The 20,200-nt window shown below is 34.3% G+C and overlaps 1 protein-coding gene across 2 annotated transcripts in view; it reads left to right on the top strand.

Annotated features, from left to right (window-relative positions):
* LOC105231136 (ubiquitin-conjugating enzyme E2 G1) overlaps positions 1-19,921 on the top strand; it is a 539,049-nt gene extending 519,128 nt beyond the window's left edge. Inside the window, exons 2-3 of one of the 2 annotated variants that reach the window (XM_011212266.4) lie at positions 153-255; positions 17,570-19,921. In XM_011212266.4, coding sequence (XP_011210568.1) covers positions 153-255; positions 17,570-17,927 — 461 coding nt within the window. In that variant the 3' untranslated portion in view covers positions 17,928-19,921. The remainder of the gene's footprint in view (positions 1-152; positions 256-17,569) is intronic. The other variant, XM_029553129.2, reaches the window with a different exon arrangement.
* Positions 19,922-20,200: the final 279 nt, after the last annotated feature.

The raw sequence follows: 20,200 nt of genomic DNA on the forward strand, positions 1-20,200 counted from the left end.
CACAAAATAAATTGGTATAAAAATTAACAGCTGTTTTGCATTAAAGTTTTACGATATTAAATGAGTCCCACTAATTATTATATAAATTTTCTATTTATTAGAATTTGTTTAAATTTGGAATTAATGTAGTTATTTTAAATTGTTTCTTTTAGAGTTGAATAAAAATCCCGTAGAAGGATTTTCGGCAGGATTGATTGATGAGAACGACATATTTCGATGGGAAGTTCTCATAATAGGACCTCCGGATACTCTCTAGTAAGTTTTATGTCATGACATCCATAATTATTATTCCATACAGTGAAAGAATTATATATACATATATATTTTTTTTTGTAATATGGTTTATTGTCTCCCGTGATAAGAGTACAAGTTAAAGTGAACTAAAGTATTGATTTTTTGTAATTTACACCAAGAAAATTTTACTTTATTTCGCATGAAAACCCATTCTTTGATATTTTTTCTAGGTTGGTATGACTATCAGTGACATCTGTGCCATGTGTCACATCAAAATAATCATTAGGGTATAGTATATGCTTGTCTTTCTGAGGTATATATGTAAAGTGCATTCGGCGATTTTTACTAGAAGTAACAGTCAGATATTTTACTGACATAGTTGGAATGTCAGAAGGATCTGTGAAAACTATTTTGAAAAATTATCTGGGCCTAAGAAAAGTGAGAGCACGTTTGGTTCCAAAACCACAAATTTTTTTTTTAACTGTGAAACAATCCTTTCCGCCTAGCAGGATGTCATAAAACGTGTTATTTATTACTGGCGATGAGTCTTGGATATATGCTCACAACCTGGAAACAGACGATCAACGGTGTGGCACGGCGCGTTGTAGTGATGAAGGATCCAGTTACGCGCGATATCTGGACGCACCCTGTTGACTCGTTTTCGCAATCTTTCGAGTACTTGGCAATAGTAGACTTGATTCACAGTTTTCCCCAGTGGAACGAATTCTTTGTGGACGATTCCACGGCTATCAAAAAAGGCAACAATCATCGTTTTCACCTTCGACTTGCTCATGCGAGCTTTTTTCGGGTATATAAAATTATACATATTATAATTCCCGCAGCTCCAGCTCGAGTAAACATTTTGAAACCTCACTTCTGCGGCTTTTTTGGCAGATAGGCTTCATACTGTTGTGACCTTGAAAATAATAAAAAAATTATAAAATATAAAATGCACAATCTATTTATACAAGGTGCGTTCCTAAGTAAACAGGACTTTAAAGAAAACAACAGAACAAATGGTTTTTTCGGCAAAATCAATTTATTTTATTCAAAATAATCTGCTTCAATACAACTTTTTGCCGGTCCAAAAGCATGTCGAACGAGTGTTTTAGCTCGGTGGCCGGTATGGCCGCCAGTATGCCGGTGCAAACCTGCAAGTCTCCGTAACGCTTTCCTTTCATGAGAAAATGTATTTTGCATGCAATACGTGGAGTGGTTAATGGTTAAAATGTGATTTTTGGTCAAATAATCGTCTTTCGAATGTTGGATTCTGAGCAATTTTTGGGCGTCAATCAATTTGTGCGGAACAAACCGTGCACATACCTTTCGTAAGCCCAAATTTTCGGTCAAAATGCGATAAATCGATGTTTTGGATGTTTCGATGGAATTTCCGGTGATCACGGATTTTGATTGGCCCTCATGTTGATCGTCATTTATGTCCTCACGACAACTTTGAAAACGTTGAGACCAGTCGTGCACTCTGCTACGGGATAGGCAGTCATCGCCATAAACTTGATTCATCAATTGAAACGTTTCGGTAAAAGTTTTACCAATTTTAAAACAAAATTTAATGTTGGCTCTTTGTTCGAAGCTCATTTTCGCACCGATAACACAAACATACTGACACTTAAAACGCAATAACTTCACTTCCAATCGATGAAATGTCATGAAATTCTCACTGGTCAATCGATAAAGATGGCAGATTCCAACGCACCAATCGACGTATAGATGGTGCCACCAGGGGGCTAGATTGTAAAAGTCTTCTTTACTTTGGAACACACTTTGTATACTGTTGAAACTACCTTTATGTATATGCAATAATTTGCTCATCAATACTTTGATATTGATCTTGGGATCTTTGGGCTTATCATTGATGTGGAAACATTGGTTTATTTTTTCGAATCGATTTCTTGCAAATGATTCTGTTATCGGAAATTTTGCACCCATGCCATTCTCATTTGAGGTATTTTCACAGCCTAGGCACAGTAATACACCGATAAATCTGTTTATTTAGTAAGGTTCACATTTCAGTTGAAATCCATTTGTTTGCATCGCGTATACATATGTATATTCGTCTCGGCACAGATCTTTTGAATAATTTTATCATAAAAAAAGTCGACAAAATATGATAGTGGATCTTTACATTCACTACAGATGACTTCGTTTTTCCAAGAAGTATCGCAGTCATTCATTCCAATACTTCTCCATCTCAAACTATTTAAATTAATTTTTTCAACTACCTGTGCTGTTTCTTCGTTTTTAGTTCTATGCCATCTTCAACAACCTTCTCTGTCAACTGAATATCAATGTCATTTTCATTCACTTTATGTACAGTATCCTGTATTACATATATTTTCAAAGAAATCACCGCCATCGATATTTTCATTTTCGCTGCCCATAGATAGAAGGCTCACGTGGAGAAAACACATCTCTAGTAAAATAACGTGTATGAAGATTAGAGCTGCAAATTTAAATTGGCTTTTTAATAAAATCTCTAAACTTAGCCTATTTGGATGTATGGCATTCAACTGTGGGGTACGACCTGTGCAACCAACATTAATATAATTCAAAGGTTCCAATCTAAAATGCTTAGAACAATCACGAGTGCACCATGGTACATGAGTAATGAAAATATCCATAAAGACTTTGGTATTCCTATGGTAAATAAAGAAAATAGCAGAATTAAATATATGTATATCTAAACTCCGAGATCCCAAAACTCCTTGGCTAATGCTTTGGTACATTCCTGCGATCAAACACCCCTTAAAAGAAGAGCAACGCCTGCGTACTAAAGAGCAACGTATCACCAAAACAGCTCAATCACTTGTTTGAGACTGTCTAGTTTTTAAATAGATTTAAGATTTTATAACTTATTGTTAGGCTTTAAAAAAGCAGATCCAATAAATAAAATAATATTGGGAAAAAAATATCAGAATTATCCCAGTCAAAATTGGGCAATTTTTTAATCTCTTCTATATTCAAACCTTTAGACGTCATTGCTGGTAAAGAAAATATATGGGGTATTCCATACTAAATCGACCACTTTTGAACCCGACCCCTTTAGATTTTGCTGAAACTTATCCATCCTTTTTTACCCTTTGAAAAACATTTTTGAGAATTTTTTCAAAATTTTTTGTTCAACTTCAAAAAAGTTTTGAATTTTTCAAAAAAATGGCTTTTTTATTTATTTAAAAAAAATTGTCAAATTTTCAAAAATGAAAATTTTTTTTCCGTAAACTTTATTTCTATCATATAATTTAACAATTTTATGATATAATATTCTCAATTTATAGATTTAATTTACGAATATAATCACCAAGATTCAAATTTTTACCATTAGTAAGGTTGATAAACTAGGGTTGGACAATTATAGACTTACCTATAGTCAGTATACTAGAAACTATACGCTAGTGTGTATCGATATAACATATATTTTTTATATCATTTTTGAAAATTTGACAATTTGCTTTTAAATAAATAAAAAAAATATAAAAAAAAATCGGCCCACTCCCGGATTAGCGGGGATAGTTGTCAAATTAATTGAAGTTTGTTTAAAAAAAAAAAAACAAAAAATGGCGAAATTTCAAAAAATGGCGAACTTCCAAAAAATTACGAAAAAAGCGATTATTTTATATAATTGATGGTGTTAATTTTTTTTCGTGTATTTTTTCGAAAAGTTCATTCAAAAACAAAAAATTGAAAAAAATGGTCCCCAAAAGTCAATTTCTACAAAAGTTATGGCTATTTGAAATTTTTTTGAAAAATTCATAACTTTTTTGAAGTTGAACAAAAAATTGTGAAAAAATTCTCAAAAATGTTTTTCAAAGGATAGAAAAGGATGGATAAGTTTCAGCAAAATCTAAAGGGGTCGGGTTCAAAAGTGGGCGATTTGGTATGGAATACTCCATATATGTATAATTACATAAAATAAGCATATGATGGACCAATGTTGCCTATGGGCAATGTCGTGTTTGTCAAAATTTTGAGGTCAAACTTGAATTAATTGTTTGCTTATTTTTATTTTATTGTAATCTCTTTTCTTTATTTAGTTACACATCATATAACACAAAAACTGTTGAGTGGTTTTGCGTTCTTTTGCGTATTTGATAATATTCGGTGATGCTTTTTTTCTATTTAAATTTATTCCAATAAAGAAATGATACCTACTCAAAAAAAAAACGTTTTTTGTGTTAATGATGCCGAAACGTAGTGTTTTATATCGTACCAAAATTTTATATCAATATCATGCATGGTTTCTGAGATAACCACAAAATAGTGCAAATTTTTACATTGAGGCTTATGGGATTTGAAAACTTTAAACGCGTGTTTTGCAAATTTTTTTTTTATCAAAATAAAAAAATTCAATTGCATTGGTGCGGGAACTTTTTGAAAGAAAACAAAAAAGTAAAAACGCAGTTAATATTTTTTCACCATTGCACATCATGTACGGCCATGTAAATATTATGTTGCAAAAAAGTTATACCCCTAATATGCATATACAAAACCTACACAGAACAAAATAATAAAAAATAATAAGAACAAAAGGAGTTATAACAGCATAAGTACAATGTTGACTGTGTGTGACCCTCCGAAAAATCACGGATTTTCGGCATTTTGTTTTTTTAATGTTGAAATTAATTTCCTTTTTTATAAACAAATACCTAATATTTATTAAATAAATTGTTGAAATGGCATGAAAAAAGGTCTTCTACGATGCCCACGATTGCGGCCGCAATTTCGATCTAAAGCAAAAATTTTAAAAAGATTATTAATCTGTAAATATTTCAAAAAAAAGAAAAAAAATTGAAAGCTTCCATAGCGCGATGAAGAATGATGTTGGAGATTTTCTCTCCAAATTGGAACTAGAGATCTCAAAACTCTTTAGAATGGAAACCGTTTTGAAGAACCCCATTCTAAGAAAAACGCGTTTAAAGATTGCCTTGCACCGTTCCCCACTCTGTTCCCTTTCTACAAGAAACGATGTAGCGACCGTAATAACTTGTGTTTCGATTTTAAAATTTGAGAGAGTGTTTATTACAGTGTATACTATCCGACAGTGCAACAGAAAAAAATCGATTTTGCGAAAATTTTACACTGAGGCGATGCCTTAAAAGACAAGACGACACCTTTTTCATTGATATGCTGATAGTGGTAGAAAACAGGGATTTGAATCTGAGATTACAAAAAAAAGTATTAAGCTATTTGGAATGGAATTCTGGACTATCGCTACATTCCTTTAAAGTACATACATAGATGCAACGCCGAATCGCACAGTTTTGGTCGGATTGGAACAATTTTTAGTTTGCATTATTTGTGCAAAGTTGTATCCAGTTATGTAAACTATTCGATTTCTACACTGGAAATTGAAAGGATCAGATGTAATTTAAAATTATGTTATATGGGAAGTAGTGCGATTTTTGCACTCTGCCATAGGAATGTGATAAGGATGTTTCGTGCCAAATTTGGTTAAAATCGGTCAGGCGGGTATTAAGTTATGAAATTTCATCTCAAAGTGGGCAGTGCCGCTCCTATGGTCCAAATTTTACATAGCTTCCATACAATCAGGTCACACAGTTACTAACAGAAATGCACCTATGAAGGGTATTTAGCTTCGGTGCAACCGAAGTTAACGTTTTTTCTTGTTTATAATATAAAATATCAAAACTGAAAACAAACTATTAAAAATAGTGTATATATTTATAAATAATAGCATTCGACTCTGATTTTGAGTTAGTTTAAGAAAATTTCAAACATATTGAAGACAATTTTTATAATTACTACAGTATATCGAGACTGGCGTTCTGCGTTGTGAGAGGGAAATTCTACGGTATCGTACGGTAAAGCGGGCGGTAGAAGCGGTGTTGGCTAATCATTTACATTGGGCTCTCATAAGGTCGTATCAGCTTATTCGGGTTGAGGTTTTGCGTTGGTCGATGTTTCTGCTATAAGTATTCGTTTAATTGCCCAGAAGCCAAATTTAACAAAATCTGTGGTTTATGACATTGTGACGAAGCACTTGAGCATGCGCAAAGTGTACGCGAAGATGGATTTGAACATACATATGTGTCATGAATAACATAATCACATGTGTCGAGTCATAGATATTTGAGTATGATCCCGAGACAAAGAGGCAATACGGCGAGTGGCACACGTTGTCAGAGGGGATCCAATCAGCATGAACTTCGGCTGTCAAGGCTATTGCGGAAAATACCTTCCGTGACGCCTTCAATACTTGGAAATCGCGCTGGCAGCGCAGCATCGACACAGAAGGAGCCTATTTTGAAAGTTTTTAAAAATTGTAACGATTTTAAATTGTGGGTTGCTAAAACAGCAAATGATAGTAAAAGTTTCTAGACTACCACTATTTACTAAATGGCAAAAATAACTGTGGGTGATGGAATATTTTTGAACTCAAACTCGTCATCAGGACACCTCAAATACCCCACAGACCTCGTAACACATCAGTCGCAAATTTTATCTTCAGATTGTGTGAATAGTGTAATGGGCAGATTGGAACCATATGTGGAAGTTCACGAAAGTGATGAAGTTCCCTGATTGCCATACACTTTGGAGTGGTTAGAAACGATTCTTGTACATCGACTGCGAAAAGCTGCAATCACAACAGACAGCCGAACGATTTTCTACTCGACTTGCACTCCCGCTCTCAGCACTCATCAGCGGCATAAGGGAACTGTGAGACGGTCTTCGTACAGCTGCAAACGAAACAGACTGCCTCCCGCGTAACGTTACGATCGACAGCAACACGTGCGGAATGGGATAGATACCGAGGGAAGCGAGACGCATTTACAGACAGAAAAAGAGAGGAGCCGAAATGCATGCGACAAGCTGTGCGACACCCTCTCAAGAACAACAGAGCGGCCAATGAATTTCCGGCCGAGCTTTTCAAACACGGCGGTGAAGAACTGATAAAGAGAATGCTTCAGCTTCTTTGTAGAATATGGTCCGACGAAAGTATGCCCAACGATTGGAATTTAACCCTACAAGACATGGTTTTTTTAATAAAACTATGTTGTTTGGCATAGGATAAGAAGTTAAGGAAAAAAATTAATAATAATTACTTAAAAAATTAACTTATTAGTTCTGTTCCACATGAGGTACGCTACTTTTTGGCATAATGAGAAAATCAAACAATTTCAAATTATTTTACTTACCATGATAAATTTATAAACATAAAAAGTTTTATTTATTGGATCATTTTTCATTCCCGAATATACTGTGAGCGTCAAAAATAAGTAACAGCAATTCTATCAATGTTAAAGTGCTTAATACAACGCAATTTTTAATACAATAACAAAAGTTTTATTATAAGAGTTTAACTTGGTATTAATAATAAACAAAAACTAAACACGTCCAAAAATAATTCACTGGAACTAAAAATACTCCCATTTTTTCGCGTCAAAAAAAGTAAACAGTGGCAACAACCGTTGTTTGTTTTTAATACTTATTTCGGGGAAGCGCTAAATATCTTTTGGAAACCGTGACTATCCAAGAGAGTGAGTGTAGTAAAACATATTTTTTATGTCATTATTGTTTTTTTTGAGGTTACGTCGTTAAAATAACAAAATTTGTAATGGGTAAGCGAACAACCACTGAAACGGTTAAAAATCATATTAGATTTGCATTAAAAAGGTAAATCTTTGCGCGGAATCAGAGAAATAGTTGGAAGACACTATTGCACAATAAAAAAAATTATTGATAAACCGATCAAAGGTTTTATTGACACTGAAACGCGATCAATAGTACGGGAAGTAAAAACAAAACCAGCTTCAAACGCTGCTCTAATATCAAAAGATATAGCGGAGATATCGGCTAAACCAGTAACTGCCAGTATAATCAGTAGAGCATTGCACAAAAGCGGTTTGCATGGACGAGTACTATGCCAAATGCCTATACATCAAAGGGGAATAAACAGATGAACTTGAAGTTTGCAAAAAAGTATACAAATCAGGCTGCAAACTTCTGGAAAAAACATTATTTATACGGACGAAAGCAAATTCGAAATATTTGAGTCGAAAAAAACTCCTAAAATTTGGCGATCCAAAGAAAAAGCCTTTTATGATAAGCGATCCTAAACACAAGTCCATAACCCTCCTCAGACCCCAGACATTAATCCTATCAAACATCTGTGCGAGCACCTTGACCGAAAAATCAAGCAGAAGGAGAAACCTAAGCAAGGGCGACCTAAATAAAGCTTTGATTGAAGAATGGTGCTAAATCTCCCCAGAGTTTACAAAAAAAATTTGCAGAATACATGCCTAGAAGAGTAAGTGATGTCCAGAAGTCCAAAGGAAAGTAAATAAAATACTAGAATGAATATTAACCTTTAACTTAAGAGGTCAAATTTCGAAACGTAGATTTAGAGGTAGTAGTAAATTTTACATCATTTTGATTGTTAAAATTTATTAGAGATTTTTTTATTATAATACTTACAAATTTCATCAAACTGATTTAAATTAATTCTAATTACTGTATTTGGAAAGAAAATTTTAAACTCTTTGTATTTTTTTGAAAAATTTGTCGTTTATTTTAGAAGCCTTTTTTAGGATTATGAGAAAATCAAAACACAAGGTGTAAAATTTACTACCACGTCATTAGTTAAAGGTTAATTTAGTTTACGTACATAAATTTTAACTTTACAGAACTCTGTTTACTTATTTTTGACGCTCACAGTATTTCAAAGTCGTAAGCAAATCCACGATCGTCGCAAAGACACAGCAGTTTATACCCCCATTTAAGCGAAACACTTGTCACTTTATCTTATGTGTTTCTAAGATAGGTCTTATTTTATGAAGACGATCATGTCCTGAATTACCTGTGGGGCGATAGATTGATCGATTTTCCATCGCCATCGTTTCCATTATCAGTGGTAAACCTAAATTTGGCAATGGTGCCAAGCTCATAAGCAAACATATCCCTAAGAACTTTTTCAATTCAGCAGTTGTAATTTGGAATTTTTTTTATTACTAAATTTATTCATTTCTTCTTTAATATGCTTGAGTAGTAGTCATGAAAAAACCACAAAAAATACTGTGGAGGAGTTTCGAATTCTATGTTGGTGGCGGTAAGTTTGTGTCTCCGGTAAACAAAGAAGATACTGGTTGAAAAGGTGTTTTTCCAGATAAATCTTTTTTTCCCTCTTGATGGCTTGATGGATGGCGGTCTAGTATTACGCGATATATTACGAGTATTTACCGGCATTAGATACTAGGTTCGCACCCGAAGTACTGGGCAACTGAGTAGTTGATATTTACTGCTGATCAATCTCAGTGTCTATGATGCGAACATCCTGGTTATCGGGAGACAAACAATGATGTCTCTTGGGTGATAATCATTTCGTGTCGCAAGTGATTCCGATTTTAGTTTAGAGTACTCTGAATTTTTTCAATATCTTCATCAGTTTCGGCATCAGAAAAGTCTTCGTATTCTTCACTTTGTGATAGAACAGCTAAGAAATCGTCAATATAAACGTTTTTCGACGTAATATAACGGAAAATTGAAGAATTTATAATTATATGTGCCGGATGTATTTAGTCATAAAAAGGATCAGTATGCACGGAGTACTGTATCAGGAACGCTTGAAAAATATACATACAAGTAAATTGAATTTTTAAATTACACTAGTACAAAAATAAACTTACCTCTCCAAAATGCATAATGTTTCCAACACTCTTTTATATTTCCCAATATCAAAACTTTTTCGTAAGCATTTTTTAACAATTTTAGAAATGTCATGTCAGAACGCTGTATAAACTGACGTTGAGCAATACCAAAAGCTCCGTCAGGATCGAGAAGGACCTCTCCGTGCTGTTCGATACCAAACGTGGTATTAGAAAAGGCGACTCCCTGTCGTGCGACTTCTTAAATCTGCTGCAGGAGAAAATAATTCGAGCTGCAGAACTTAAGGGGTTAGGGGTAGTCAGAGGCACGAAAAAGTATTTTTTTCTTGCTATTAAATCGTGTTATTTTACAAACGTAGTAATATGGTATTATTATAAAATGTGTTGACTTGAAGTCACGAAAATTTCAAAAAAAAAAAAAATTATTTCCAAAGTTATAGTTGTTTGTGTTGACCCAGTTCCAAAAAAAGGTACTTGCGGTGACAAGCATAAGTCCTTGGAGATTCATCTAAAAACAATCGGACAAAAAAAATAGTTTTATAAATAGATAATCCCGGACCTGATCGAAGGATTTTATTTTTTTTTTTCATAATTAACAAACTGGCGGCCTCAGGAAATTTTTATACTCTCGCAACAAAGTTGCTAAAGAGAGTATTATAGTTTTGTTCACATAACGGTTGTTTGTAAGTCCTAAAACTAAAAGAGTCAGATATAGGGTTATATATACCAAAGTGATCAGGGTGACGAGTAGAGTTGAAATCCGGATGTCTGTCTGTCCGTCCGTCCGTCCGTGCAAGCTGTAACTTGAGTAAAAATTGAGCTATCATGATGAAACTTGGAACACGCATTTCTTGGCTCCATAAGAATGTTAAGTTCGAAGATGGGCAAAATCGGCCCACTGCCACGCCCACAAAATGGCGGAAACCGAAAACTTATAAAGTGTCATAACTAAGCCATAAATAAAGATAATAAAATGAAATTTGGCACAAACGATCACATTAGGGAGGGGCATATTTGGACGTAATTTTTTTTGGAAAAGTGGGCGTGGCCCCGCCCCCTATAAAGTTTTTTGTATATATCTCGGAAACTACTATAGCTATGTCAACCAAACTCTACAGAATTGTTTCCTTCAGGCATCTCCATACACAGTTCAAAAATGGAAGAAATCGGATAATAACCACGCCCACCTCCCATACAAAGGTTATGTTGAAAATCACTAAAAGTGCGTTAGCGGACTAACAAAAAACGTCAGAAACACTAAATTTTACGGAAGAAATGGCAAAAGGAAGCTGCACACAGGCTTTTTTTTAAAAATTGAAAATGGGCGTGGCATCGCCCACTTATGGACCAAAAACCATATCTCAGGAACTACTCGACCGATTTCAATGAAATTCGGTATATAATATTTCCTTAACACTCTGATGACATGTACGAAATATGAGTGAAATCGGTTCACAACCACGCCTTCTTCCAATATAACGCTATTTTGAATTCCATCTGATGTCTTCTCTGTATAATATATACATTAGGAACCAATGATGATAGCGGAATAAAACTTTACACAAATCACGTTTAAAAAAATATGTAAATGACGGATAATGAAATCTCGATTATCACTTTATCATGCGAGAGTATAAAATGTTCGGTGACACCCGAACTTAGCCCTTCCTTACTTGTTTTCTAAATTTTTGCGAAAAAATCAACAGTTAATTGGTCTTAAAAAATCGAAATTTTTGAAAAAATAAAAATCCTTCGATCAGGCCCGAGTTTATTATGTATTCTAAAAGCTGTATAAATTTCATTATAATCTACTGAGCGGTTTTGGAGTTATAGTTGTCACCGATTCAAAAAACATAGTTTTGAGAAAAACGCGTTTAAAGCTTCACACTAGCGCTGTGAAGTACCCGAGCTCTCTTTGTTATTTGTAGAATAACTGAAAAACTAATTATCGGATCAACGTGAAATTTTCAGAGAATATTTTTAAGATATTACACTTAACGAAAATGCGGAAAAAAAGTAATTTTTTTTTTGAAAATTCTAACTACCCCTAACACCTTAATTGAGCAGGTAAAATCTTTCATAAGAGTGTACAGTAGGGGTATAACTTTTAACAATTTTTTCAAAAATAAAAATTTACATGGCCATACATGATGGGCAATGGTGAAAAAATATTAACTGCGTTTTTACTTTTTTGTTTTCTTTCAAAAAGTTCCCGCACCAACGCAATTGAATTTTTTTTTATTTTGATAAAAAAAAAAATTGCAAAAAAACGCGTTTAAAGTTTTCAAATTCCATAAGCCTCAATGTAAAAATTTGCACTATTTTGTGGATATCTCAGAAACCATGCATAGAATTGATATAAAATTTTGATACGATATAAAACACTACGTTTCGGCATCATTAACACAAAAAACGTTTTTTTTTTTTTGAGTAGGTATGATATCTTTATTGGGAGCCATATTTCGTGAATTTGTGAAAAAAAATAATACACCCATAAATAGAAAAAAAAGCATCACCGAATATTATCAAATACGCAAAAGAACGCAAAACCACACAACAAAACTTTACGATATGCGTCGACTAACTGTAATATTTTCCCAGTAATTCAATTGCTTTTGTATTCATTGTCGTTGCTTCTCTTCCTCACGTAACGTAAATATGCGATAAGCGTCGACTAACTATAACATTTTACAATTAATTCAATTCGTTTTGTATTCATTGTCTTTATATTGTTACTCTTTGCCAGTCTTGGTTTAGCCAGCATTGCGAAAGCTATTGAATGTGGACAAATAACTATTTAACATCAAAAACATAATGTCTTTTAAAAAGAGTGAAAAAGATGTTCTTAAAAATTCAAAAGTGTGGACAAATATAGTTGCTTTTAAAAAAAGTACAACGAAAAGACGTGAAATAGTAAACATTGAAAAATATTTAACCGAATTGTGCAAAATTCCGAAGCAGGCCGCTATAATTGGAAGATACAATGCATTGGCAAAAATTGAAAAAAGCAAAGTGAAGAGGTACAAGATTATTGGAAAAGAACTGATTGATTTGTGGTCCAAACTTAATTTTCCAATCATAGCAAAAGTATCCCTTGAACGTAAAATACAAAAACTCATAGAAACATACCAGAAATCGTTAAAAAACGCAGTGGAACAAACATGGTAATCTCATTCAACAAATTATTTGATGTAACGAATAAAAACGGTATTTGGCTTGGTACTGAAGATAAAGAGCTGTATGAACTCCAAATAAGAACGAACGGAGAAGTTGGGTACACAACTACTAAGGATGTAACGCTTCACCCATCCATAGCTTTTAAAATGAAAGAAAATACCTCCGTTAAAAATAATAGCATATTAAACTCATCAATATCTTCAATATCATCAAGCGACGCGAACGATGATTGCTGCGTCCCGAGTTATGAAGAATTTGAAGTACCTTCAAGGCTTAAACAAGCGAATTGTTCAACAAAGGCAGCAGTGAAAATAATAACAACTGCCAATGTGACCACCAAAAATGCTGCTAAAATATGCAAAGAATTGGCGAAATCAGGAGTTAATATAACAACACCAACACAACCAGGAATTTTAAAAGCAGCAGAACGTTTGGAAGGAGATTATAAGACTTCACTCAAGAATAATATTTGGTGTCTTCATTTTGATGGGAAGAAATTCGGTAAAAGAAAAATACAGGCCGTGGTGCTAAAAAATGAGTTCAGAGAAGTAAGATTGGTGGTCTTGGATCTTGATAATGGAAGAAGTTCAACCATATTTGAAGGCATCAAGGAGTTCTCGATAACTTTCAACTGTGGGGCTCCATCAAAATATTGTGTGTGATACAACAACCGTCAATACAGGACATAACGGGTGATTTTTTTGAGGTTAGGATTTTCATGCATTAGTATTTGACAGATCACGTGGGATTTCAGACATGGTGTCAAAGAGAAAGATGCTCAGTATGCTTTGACATTTCATCATGAATAGACTTACTAACGAGCAACGCTTGCAAATCATTGAATTTTATTACCAAAATCAGTGTTCGGTTCGAAATGTGTTTCGCGCGCGTGTTTTGTTCAGCGATGAGGCTCATTTCTGGTTGAATGGCTACGTAAATAAGCAAAATTGCCGCATTTGGGGTGAAGAGCAACCAGAAGCCGTTCAAGAACTGCCCATGCATCCCGAAAAATGCACTGTTTGGTGTGGTTTGTACGCTGGTGGAATCATTGGACCGTATTTTTTCAAAGATGTTGTTGGACGCAACGTTACGGTGAATGGCGATCGCTATCGTTCGATGCTAACAAACTTTTTGTTGCCAAAAATGGAAGAACTGAACTTGGTTGACATGTGGTTTCAACAAGATGGCGCTACATGCCACACAGCTCGCGATTCTATGGCCATTTTGAGGGAAAACTTCGGACAACAATTCATCTCAAGAAATGGACCCGTAAGTTGGCCACCAAGATCATGCGATTTAACGCCTTTAGACTATTTTTTGTGGGGCTACGTCAAGTCTAAAGTCTACAGAAATAAGCCAGCAACTATTCCAGCTTTGGAAGACAACATTTCCGAAGAAATTCGGGCTATTCCGGCCGAAATGCTCGAAAAAGTTGCCCAAAATTGTACTTTCCGAATGGACCACCTAAGACGCAGCCGCGGTCAACATTTAAATGAAATTATCTTCAAAAAGTAAATGTCATGAACCAATCTAACGTTTCAAATAAAGAACCGATGAGATTTTGCAAATTTTATGCGTTTTTTTTTTTAAAAAGTTATCAAGCTCTTAAAAAATCACCCTATAAAAATGGAGTTGTTATCTCACTCCAAGAATACTTTTCAACAAAAGGTTTACATTCACCGCAATATGTGGGCTGTCAACATCATATTTTAGATCTGATTTTAAGATATGTAATGGATGAGTCACTGGATGGAAAATCAATATCACCAAATATTCCGTACGATATATTTTCAGAAATGATCAATAATTTCGATGCTCTAAAACAAAGTTTCGCTCAAGGCAAAGAAAAATTGAAAGTAAGGTGCATCAAATGGCGCGATGACATGCAGTATCTGTATGAGCTGGGACAAGCGTTCAAATATTATGAAAAAATAAAATCTTTACTTATATAAAATTTAAGACTCTACCATCGCTAAGCAACGCCAGTTGGAACTCAAGGGCTATACTCTGCATTTTGACATTCATACTCATTGCCAAACACCGAACAAAACTGTTGCCTATTTGTCAATTGATATGCGGCGCTTGGTATGACGTATTGTTTTCCGACCACCGTTTTCATGTAAATGACTTCACAAAATAAGAAACAAGCTTTTTAAAGCAGCGCACAAATGTTTTTTAAAACACTGGGTGAAGGAAGACCCATTTATTGCAAACCAACAGCGCTCGAATATATGCGCAGAATGAGCCATCAAATTGATACAAGACATTTATCCGAAATGTAAATCTAAGCGCAGTTTAAATCTTAAGTTTATTGCTTCTAACTCTAAATAAAATATATGTATGTGTAATTATAAAAAAAAGGAAATGAATTAACAAAAACCATATTTTTCTTATATATAAATAATAATAAATAATATTTGTTGCAAAATAATCAAAAAATACTTTTTTCGAGTTAATGATGCCGAAACGTAGATTTTATAGTGTTTTATTCGTATCAAAATTTTATATCAATATCATGCATGGTTTCTGAGATATCCACAAAATAGTGCAAATTTTTACATTGAGGCTTATGGGATTTGAAAACTTTAAACGCGTGTTTTGCAAATTTTTTTTTTATCAAAATAAAAAAATTCAATTGCGTTGGTGCGGGAACTTTTTGAAAGAAAACAAAAAAGTTAAAACGCGGTTAATATTTTTTGACCATTGCTCATCATGTACGGCCATGTAAATATTATGTTGCAAAAAAGTTATACCCCTAGTGTACAGCTGCTGGCGTATGCTGATGATATTAATATCTGGTCACAACACCCGCGCCGTTAATTCTGCTTCCTCCAGACAAACAAACAAGTGGGTCTGGCAGTGAACAAGAGCAAGACGAAATATCTCCTTTCGGCGAACTTCGAAGTCATAGATAATTGGGATAATATGGATGAAAATACTCCAGCTCTGAAAGTATTCGACGCAGTTCCCGCCGGGGAAACCAGAGAAAGAGGAAAATCTCCAATCCGTTGGAGAAGGACCTGGCTGCACTTGGTGTCTCGAATTGGCGCCAAATTGCTAAACGAAGATACGAGTGGCGCGCTGTTGTTAACTCGGCTATAACCTGGTAAGCGGTGTTTACGCCATTAAAAGCCAATTTTCTGAATATGTGATGGGTATTTTTGAGAAACCAAAATTAATTTGTGAACCCCTTAAAGTTAAGCTACAGCGATTGGCTTGAGGGAGGATTTTTTTTTGTCAATCACTAACATTTGAGGCGGTAAGAGTTGAAAAAAACTCAAAAATTTTTTTTGAAGCATCCTAATATATGTATGCACTATATATATATATAAATTTAAGCATGTACGGCGACCTAAGGTCTATTGTGCCCTCTCCTCAGTCACAAGGAATCCAGGCCCAGTAGACTCCTATTCGGATACATAGATCTAAGGGTTTCATACTGATATCTATAGGGTTGTACAATTCGCACAAATTAAGCTCATTACACCGGCACCAAAAATTAATCAATCATCAATGACATCCGCGATCTTCAAGAGGTCTAATAGGCAGAATGACTCAGTGTAGGAAGTATCAGAATATTTATTACGACACTTTTAATAACTCGCCCAAAATTACCATCGCTAGCCTTTCTGATATTCTTCATCAGAATAGCATCAGAATACCTGCCCATAACTATTTCAATCGATGCTGACGAGGTGATATTCCTTGCCGGGTAAAAATCTGGTCCTTATCCTCGTTGGAACTGTCCCAAAAAAAATGTAAGCTTTCCGTTAAGGAATTTGTGGCGTAAAACTGGGTTTAGACCCATATTCTCTTAAGCAAAGTTATTCAAAATGATCCGTTGATTATGATTGTGATTTCTTCGTTTTTTGGCTCCTTATAAACTCTTAAAACCCGTGAAATGTTAATTTAAAAACTCCCGTTATTTTTGGACAAATTTCGTATAGCACCGTATCGTCCAAACTTCAGACGTGACTAACTACAGATAATAACTTAACACTACACAACTAAAACTTTGGTTTCTCAATTATCCTCCGGTTACTGTTGTTTTGGGGTATTATGCAACACGTTAACCTCTTTTTATGTTAGATGCGACAAATCTACCAAATTAATTAAAAAATTAACAAACTAAATAAATGAATTCCTCACGGTTTTACAATTCAGTTCTACGATGTTCTTCAATAGGCTCAATTGAAAATGTTGTATGTGGAATATAATATTGATGTTGGCAATAATGATTAAGACTGTGTAGATTTCGCAGCAGCTGTTGAAAGCATCAAAACCTTGACAAATTTGTAATATTGAAATGAGTTGAAAAAATTAATAATTCGATAAATTTAATTGCCCTTGGGACATTTTGGTAAACATTATCGATATTCGAGTGTATATTGAGATCAATATCATGGTTCGCCATACTTAAGCATACGATATTTGTTTTCTTTAAGTTTTTGTTGTTATTCACTTATACTATACAAGTGCTTAATTCAAGAAATACTATACTTACGTTATTTTATTTGCAGTGAAGGAGGTTTCTTTAAAGCGCATTTGTATTTTCCGAAAGAATACCCCTTACGTCCTCCACGAATGAAGTTCGTGACAGAAATTTGGCATCCTAACATTGAAAAGAACGGAGATGTATGTATTTCTATTTTACACGAGCCTGGCGATGATAAATGGGGTTACGAAAAGGCATCGGAGCGTTGGTTACCAGTACACACCGTTGAAACGATATTGATATCTGTGATATCAATGCTGGCTGATCCAAACGATGAATCTCCAGCTAATGTTGATGCTGCTAAGGAGTGGAGAGAGTCGTATCCGGATTTTAAAAGAAAAGTAGCTAGATGCGTAAGGAAAAGCCAAGAGGAATGTTCATAGAGATTTGCAGTTTTTTTTATATTTATAAACAATTTGGTACATTAAAATCAATTATTTAATTTTTGTCACTTAAATAGATATCTCTTTAGTGACGCCAATTGCAAAATTAAAAAACTGTCTACATTTTTAAATCGTTTTATTTGATATTATGTGGTTTAAATTAGTCGTTATTGGAAAATTGGCACACAAAGGCTTAGTAGTTATAAAGTAATAATTTTGATGTGCAAGAAAACAAAAATAATTTATATAAAGCATTTAACAATAAATTTCTATCAATTGAAATATAAATCTTTAACTTGTAAACAGTTAGTAAGCCATTATTTTTACTTTTAAAATTACAGTTGACTTTTCACTTCTTAAAACATCATTTGTTTACATATTTGATGTATTCCGCTGTTCTGTGGTGATAATATTCGTAGGGGTTCAAGAGCATGTGTCAAAATAACGTTTTCTTTTTCCAAAGTGGAGGTTTGGATTAGGAAAAAATAGTGTAATTATAGGAAATAGGTTCTTTTGGTTGGTAGAGCTGACAATTATTCTATTTTTGCTCTAATCTCCTGCGATAGATACATTTTTTTCCTAGGTTGGTACAACTGTCCTTAACTATGATTCCAAAAAGCACGATCTGTCAACTAGTGTGTTTACAGCAGCTGTTTATGTCAGTCGACCTCTGTAGTGTTTGTCGAATTTTAAAATTTAAATCAACGTATTTGTGTTAAATTTTGGCCAAACACTCAAAAAATATCATTGAGCAAGCACCGTATTAACCTGATATGGCCCCCTGTGACTTTTACCTTTCTACACACTGAAATATCCACTTCGGGGAACACGCTTCAACTCAATGGAAGACATCAAAACAAATTCGACGCGAAAGCTGAAGGCCATTCAGGAAAGTGCCTATAAAAAATATTTGACGATTGGAGGAAGCGTTGGCACATGTGCATCGTTTCAAATGGATGTTCTTTGAAGGCGATAAAATAAATTTGGATTGAAAAATTTTCGTTTTATTTATAAATTCCCGATACTTGACTGGGTGTATTATAGCCTGACACCTTTGATGAAGACTTACAACTAAATTTTCCACATATTCCATAGGAAACGAACTCCAAGTATGTTGGAGTAGCCGACTGAAATGTTTTGTTCACGTTAAATGTTTGATTGATTGATGTTTTGGCTTTCATAAAAGTGTCAACTTATTCCAGCCTCAAAATTAGCGTTTTTTTTTTGCTGTGTTGCAAACAGTAACATTTTTATCTATGTTGAGATGTGGTAAAAATGTCCAATGGTGTCAAATGAACAGTGAAATTTTGACATTTGCAATTCAAACCAACCGCAATTGCATTTATGTCTAGGTAATTAAATAATAAAATATATCCGCAAACTTGATAAAATTAAAAGCTCAAATATTGATTACAATATTAATGAGACTATACAAATTTATTAGTTTAGGTTAAGTTAAGCGGCTGCGATTCCTAGGTAATGTCGTTCGTATGGATGAAAACACTCCAGCTCTGAAAGTATTCGACGCAGTACCCGCCGTAGAATCCAGAAGTAGACCCTCCAATCCTTTGGAGAAGGACCTGGCTGCAATTGGCGCCAAATTGCTAAAAGAAGATACGATTGGGGCGTTGTTGTTAACTCGGCTATAACCGCGTTGTCTACGCCAATAAAGCAGAAGAAGAAGGCTCGATTCTATACACAATTATAACAGTCATTGGCAGAAGCAGAATATCATATCCTCGTTTTGTTTTCATAGTTTTTTCTCTGAGAAAAATATTTATTTGTAATTCCTAAATTCAATCGAATAGATGTAATGCTAGATATATTAAACGAAAAAGATGGTGTGCATATGTCTGTTCGGCATTCAGATGTTCATAAAAGCAATAAAAAAGTCATAAATTAATTTGACTGTAGCGTAGAAACAGTAGGGCTGCATATAAATTGATATTAAAATTGGATAATGCGTGCAAAGCAACTTCTCTGTATACCATATATAAAGTTAAAGTAAAGCTAAAAAAATGTTTACAAGTGGTTTAGTGAGTTCCAAGCCGGCCGTGAACGTGTCGAAGACGAAGAGCGTCCAGGGCGACCATCAATCTCAACCGACGAAGCTCACGTTCAACAAATCAAAGATTTGGTGTTGGAAAAACCGTCGATTAACAATTAGAGACCTTGCTGATGAAGTTGGCATATCGAAAGGCTCAGCCAATACCATTTTGAAGGAAGTTTTGGTCTTCAAGCGCGTTAAATCTCGACTTGTACCGAAAACATTG

Source organism: Bactrocera dorsalis, chromosome 2, assembly GCF_023373825.1.
Source record: "Bactrocera dorsalis isolate Fly_Bdor chromosome 2, ASM2337382v1, whole genome shotgun sequence".
NCBI lineage: Eukaryota > Metazoa > Arthropoda > Insecta > Diptera > Tephritidae > Bactrocera > Bactrocera dorsalis.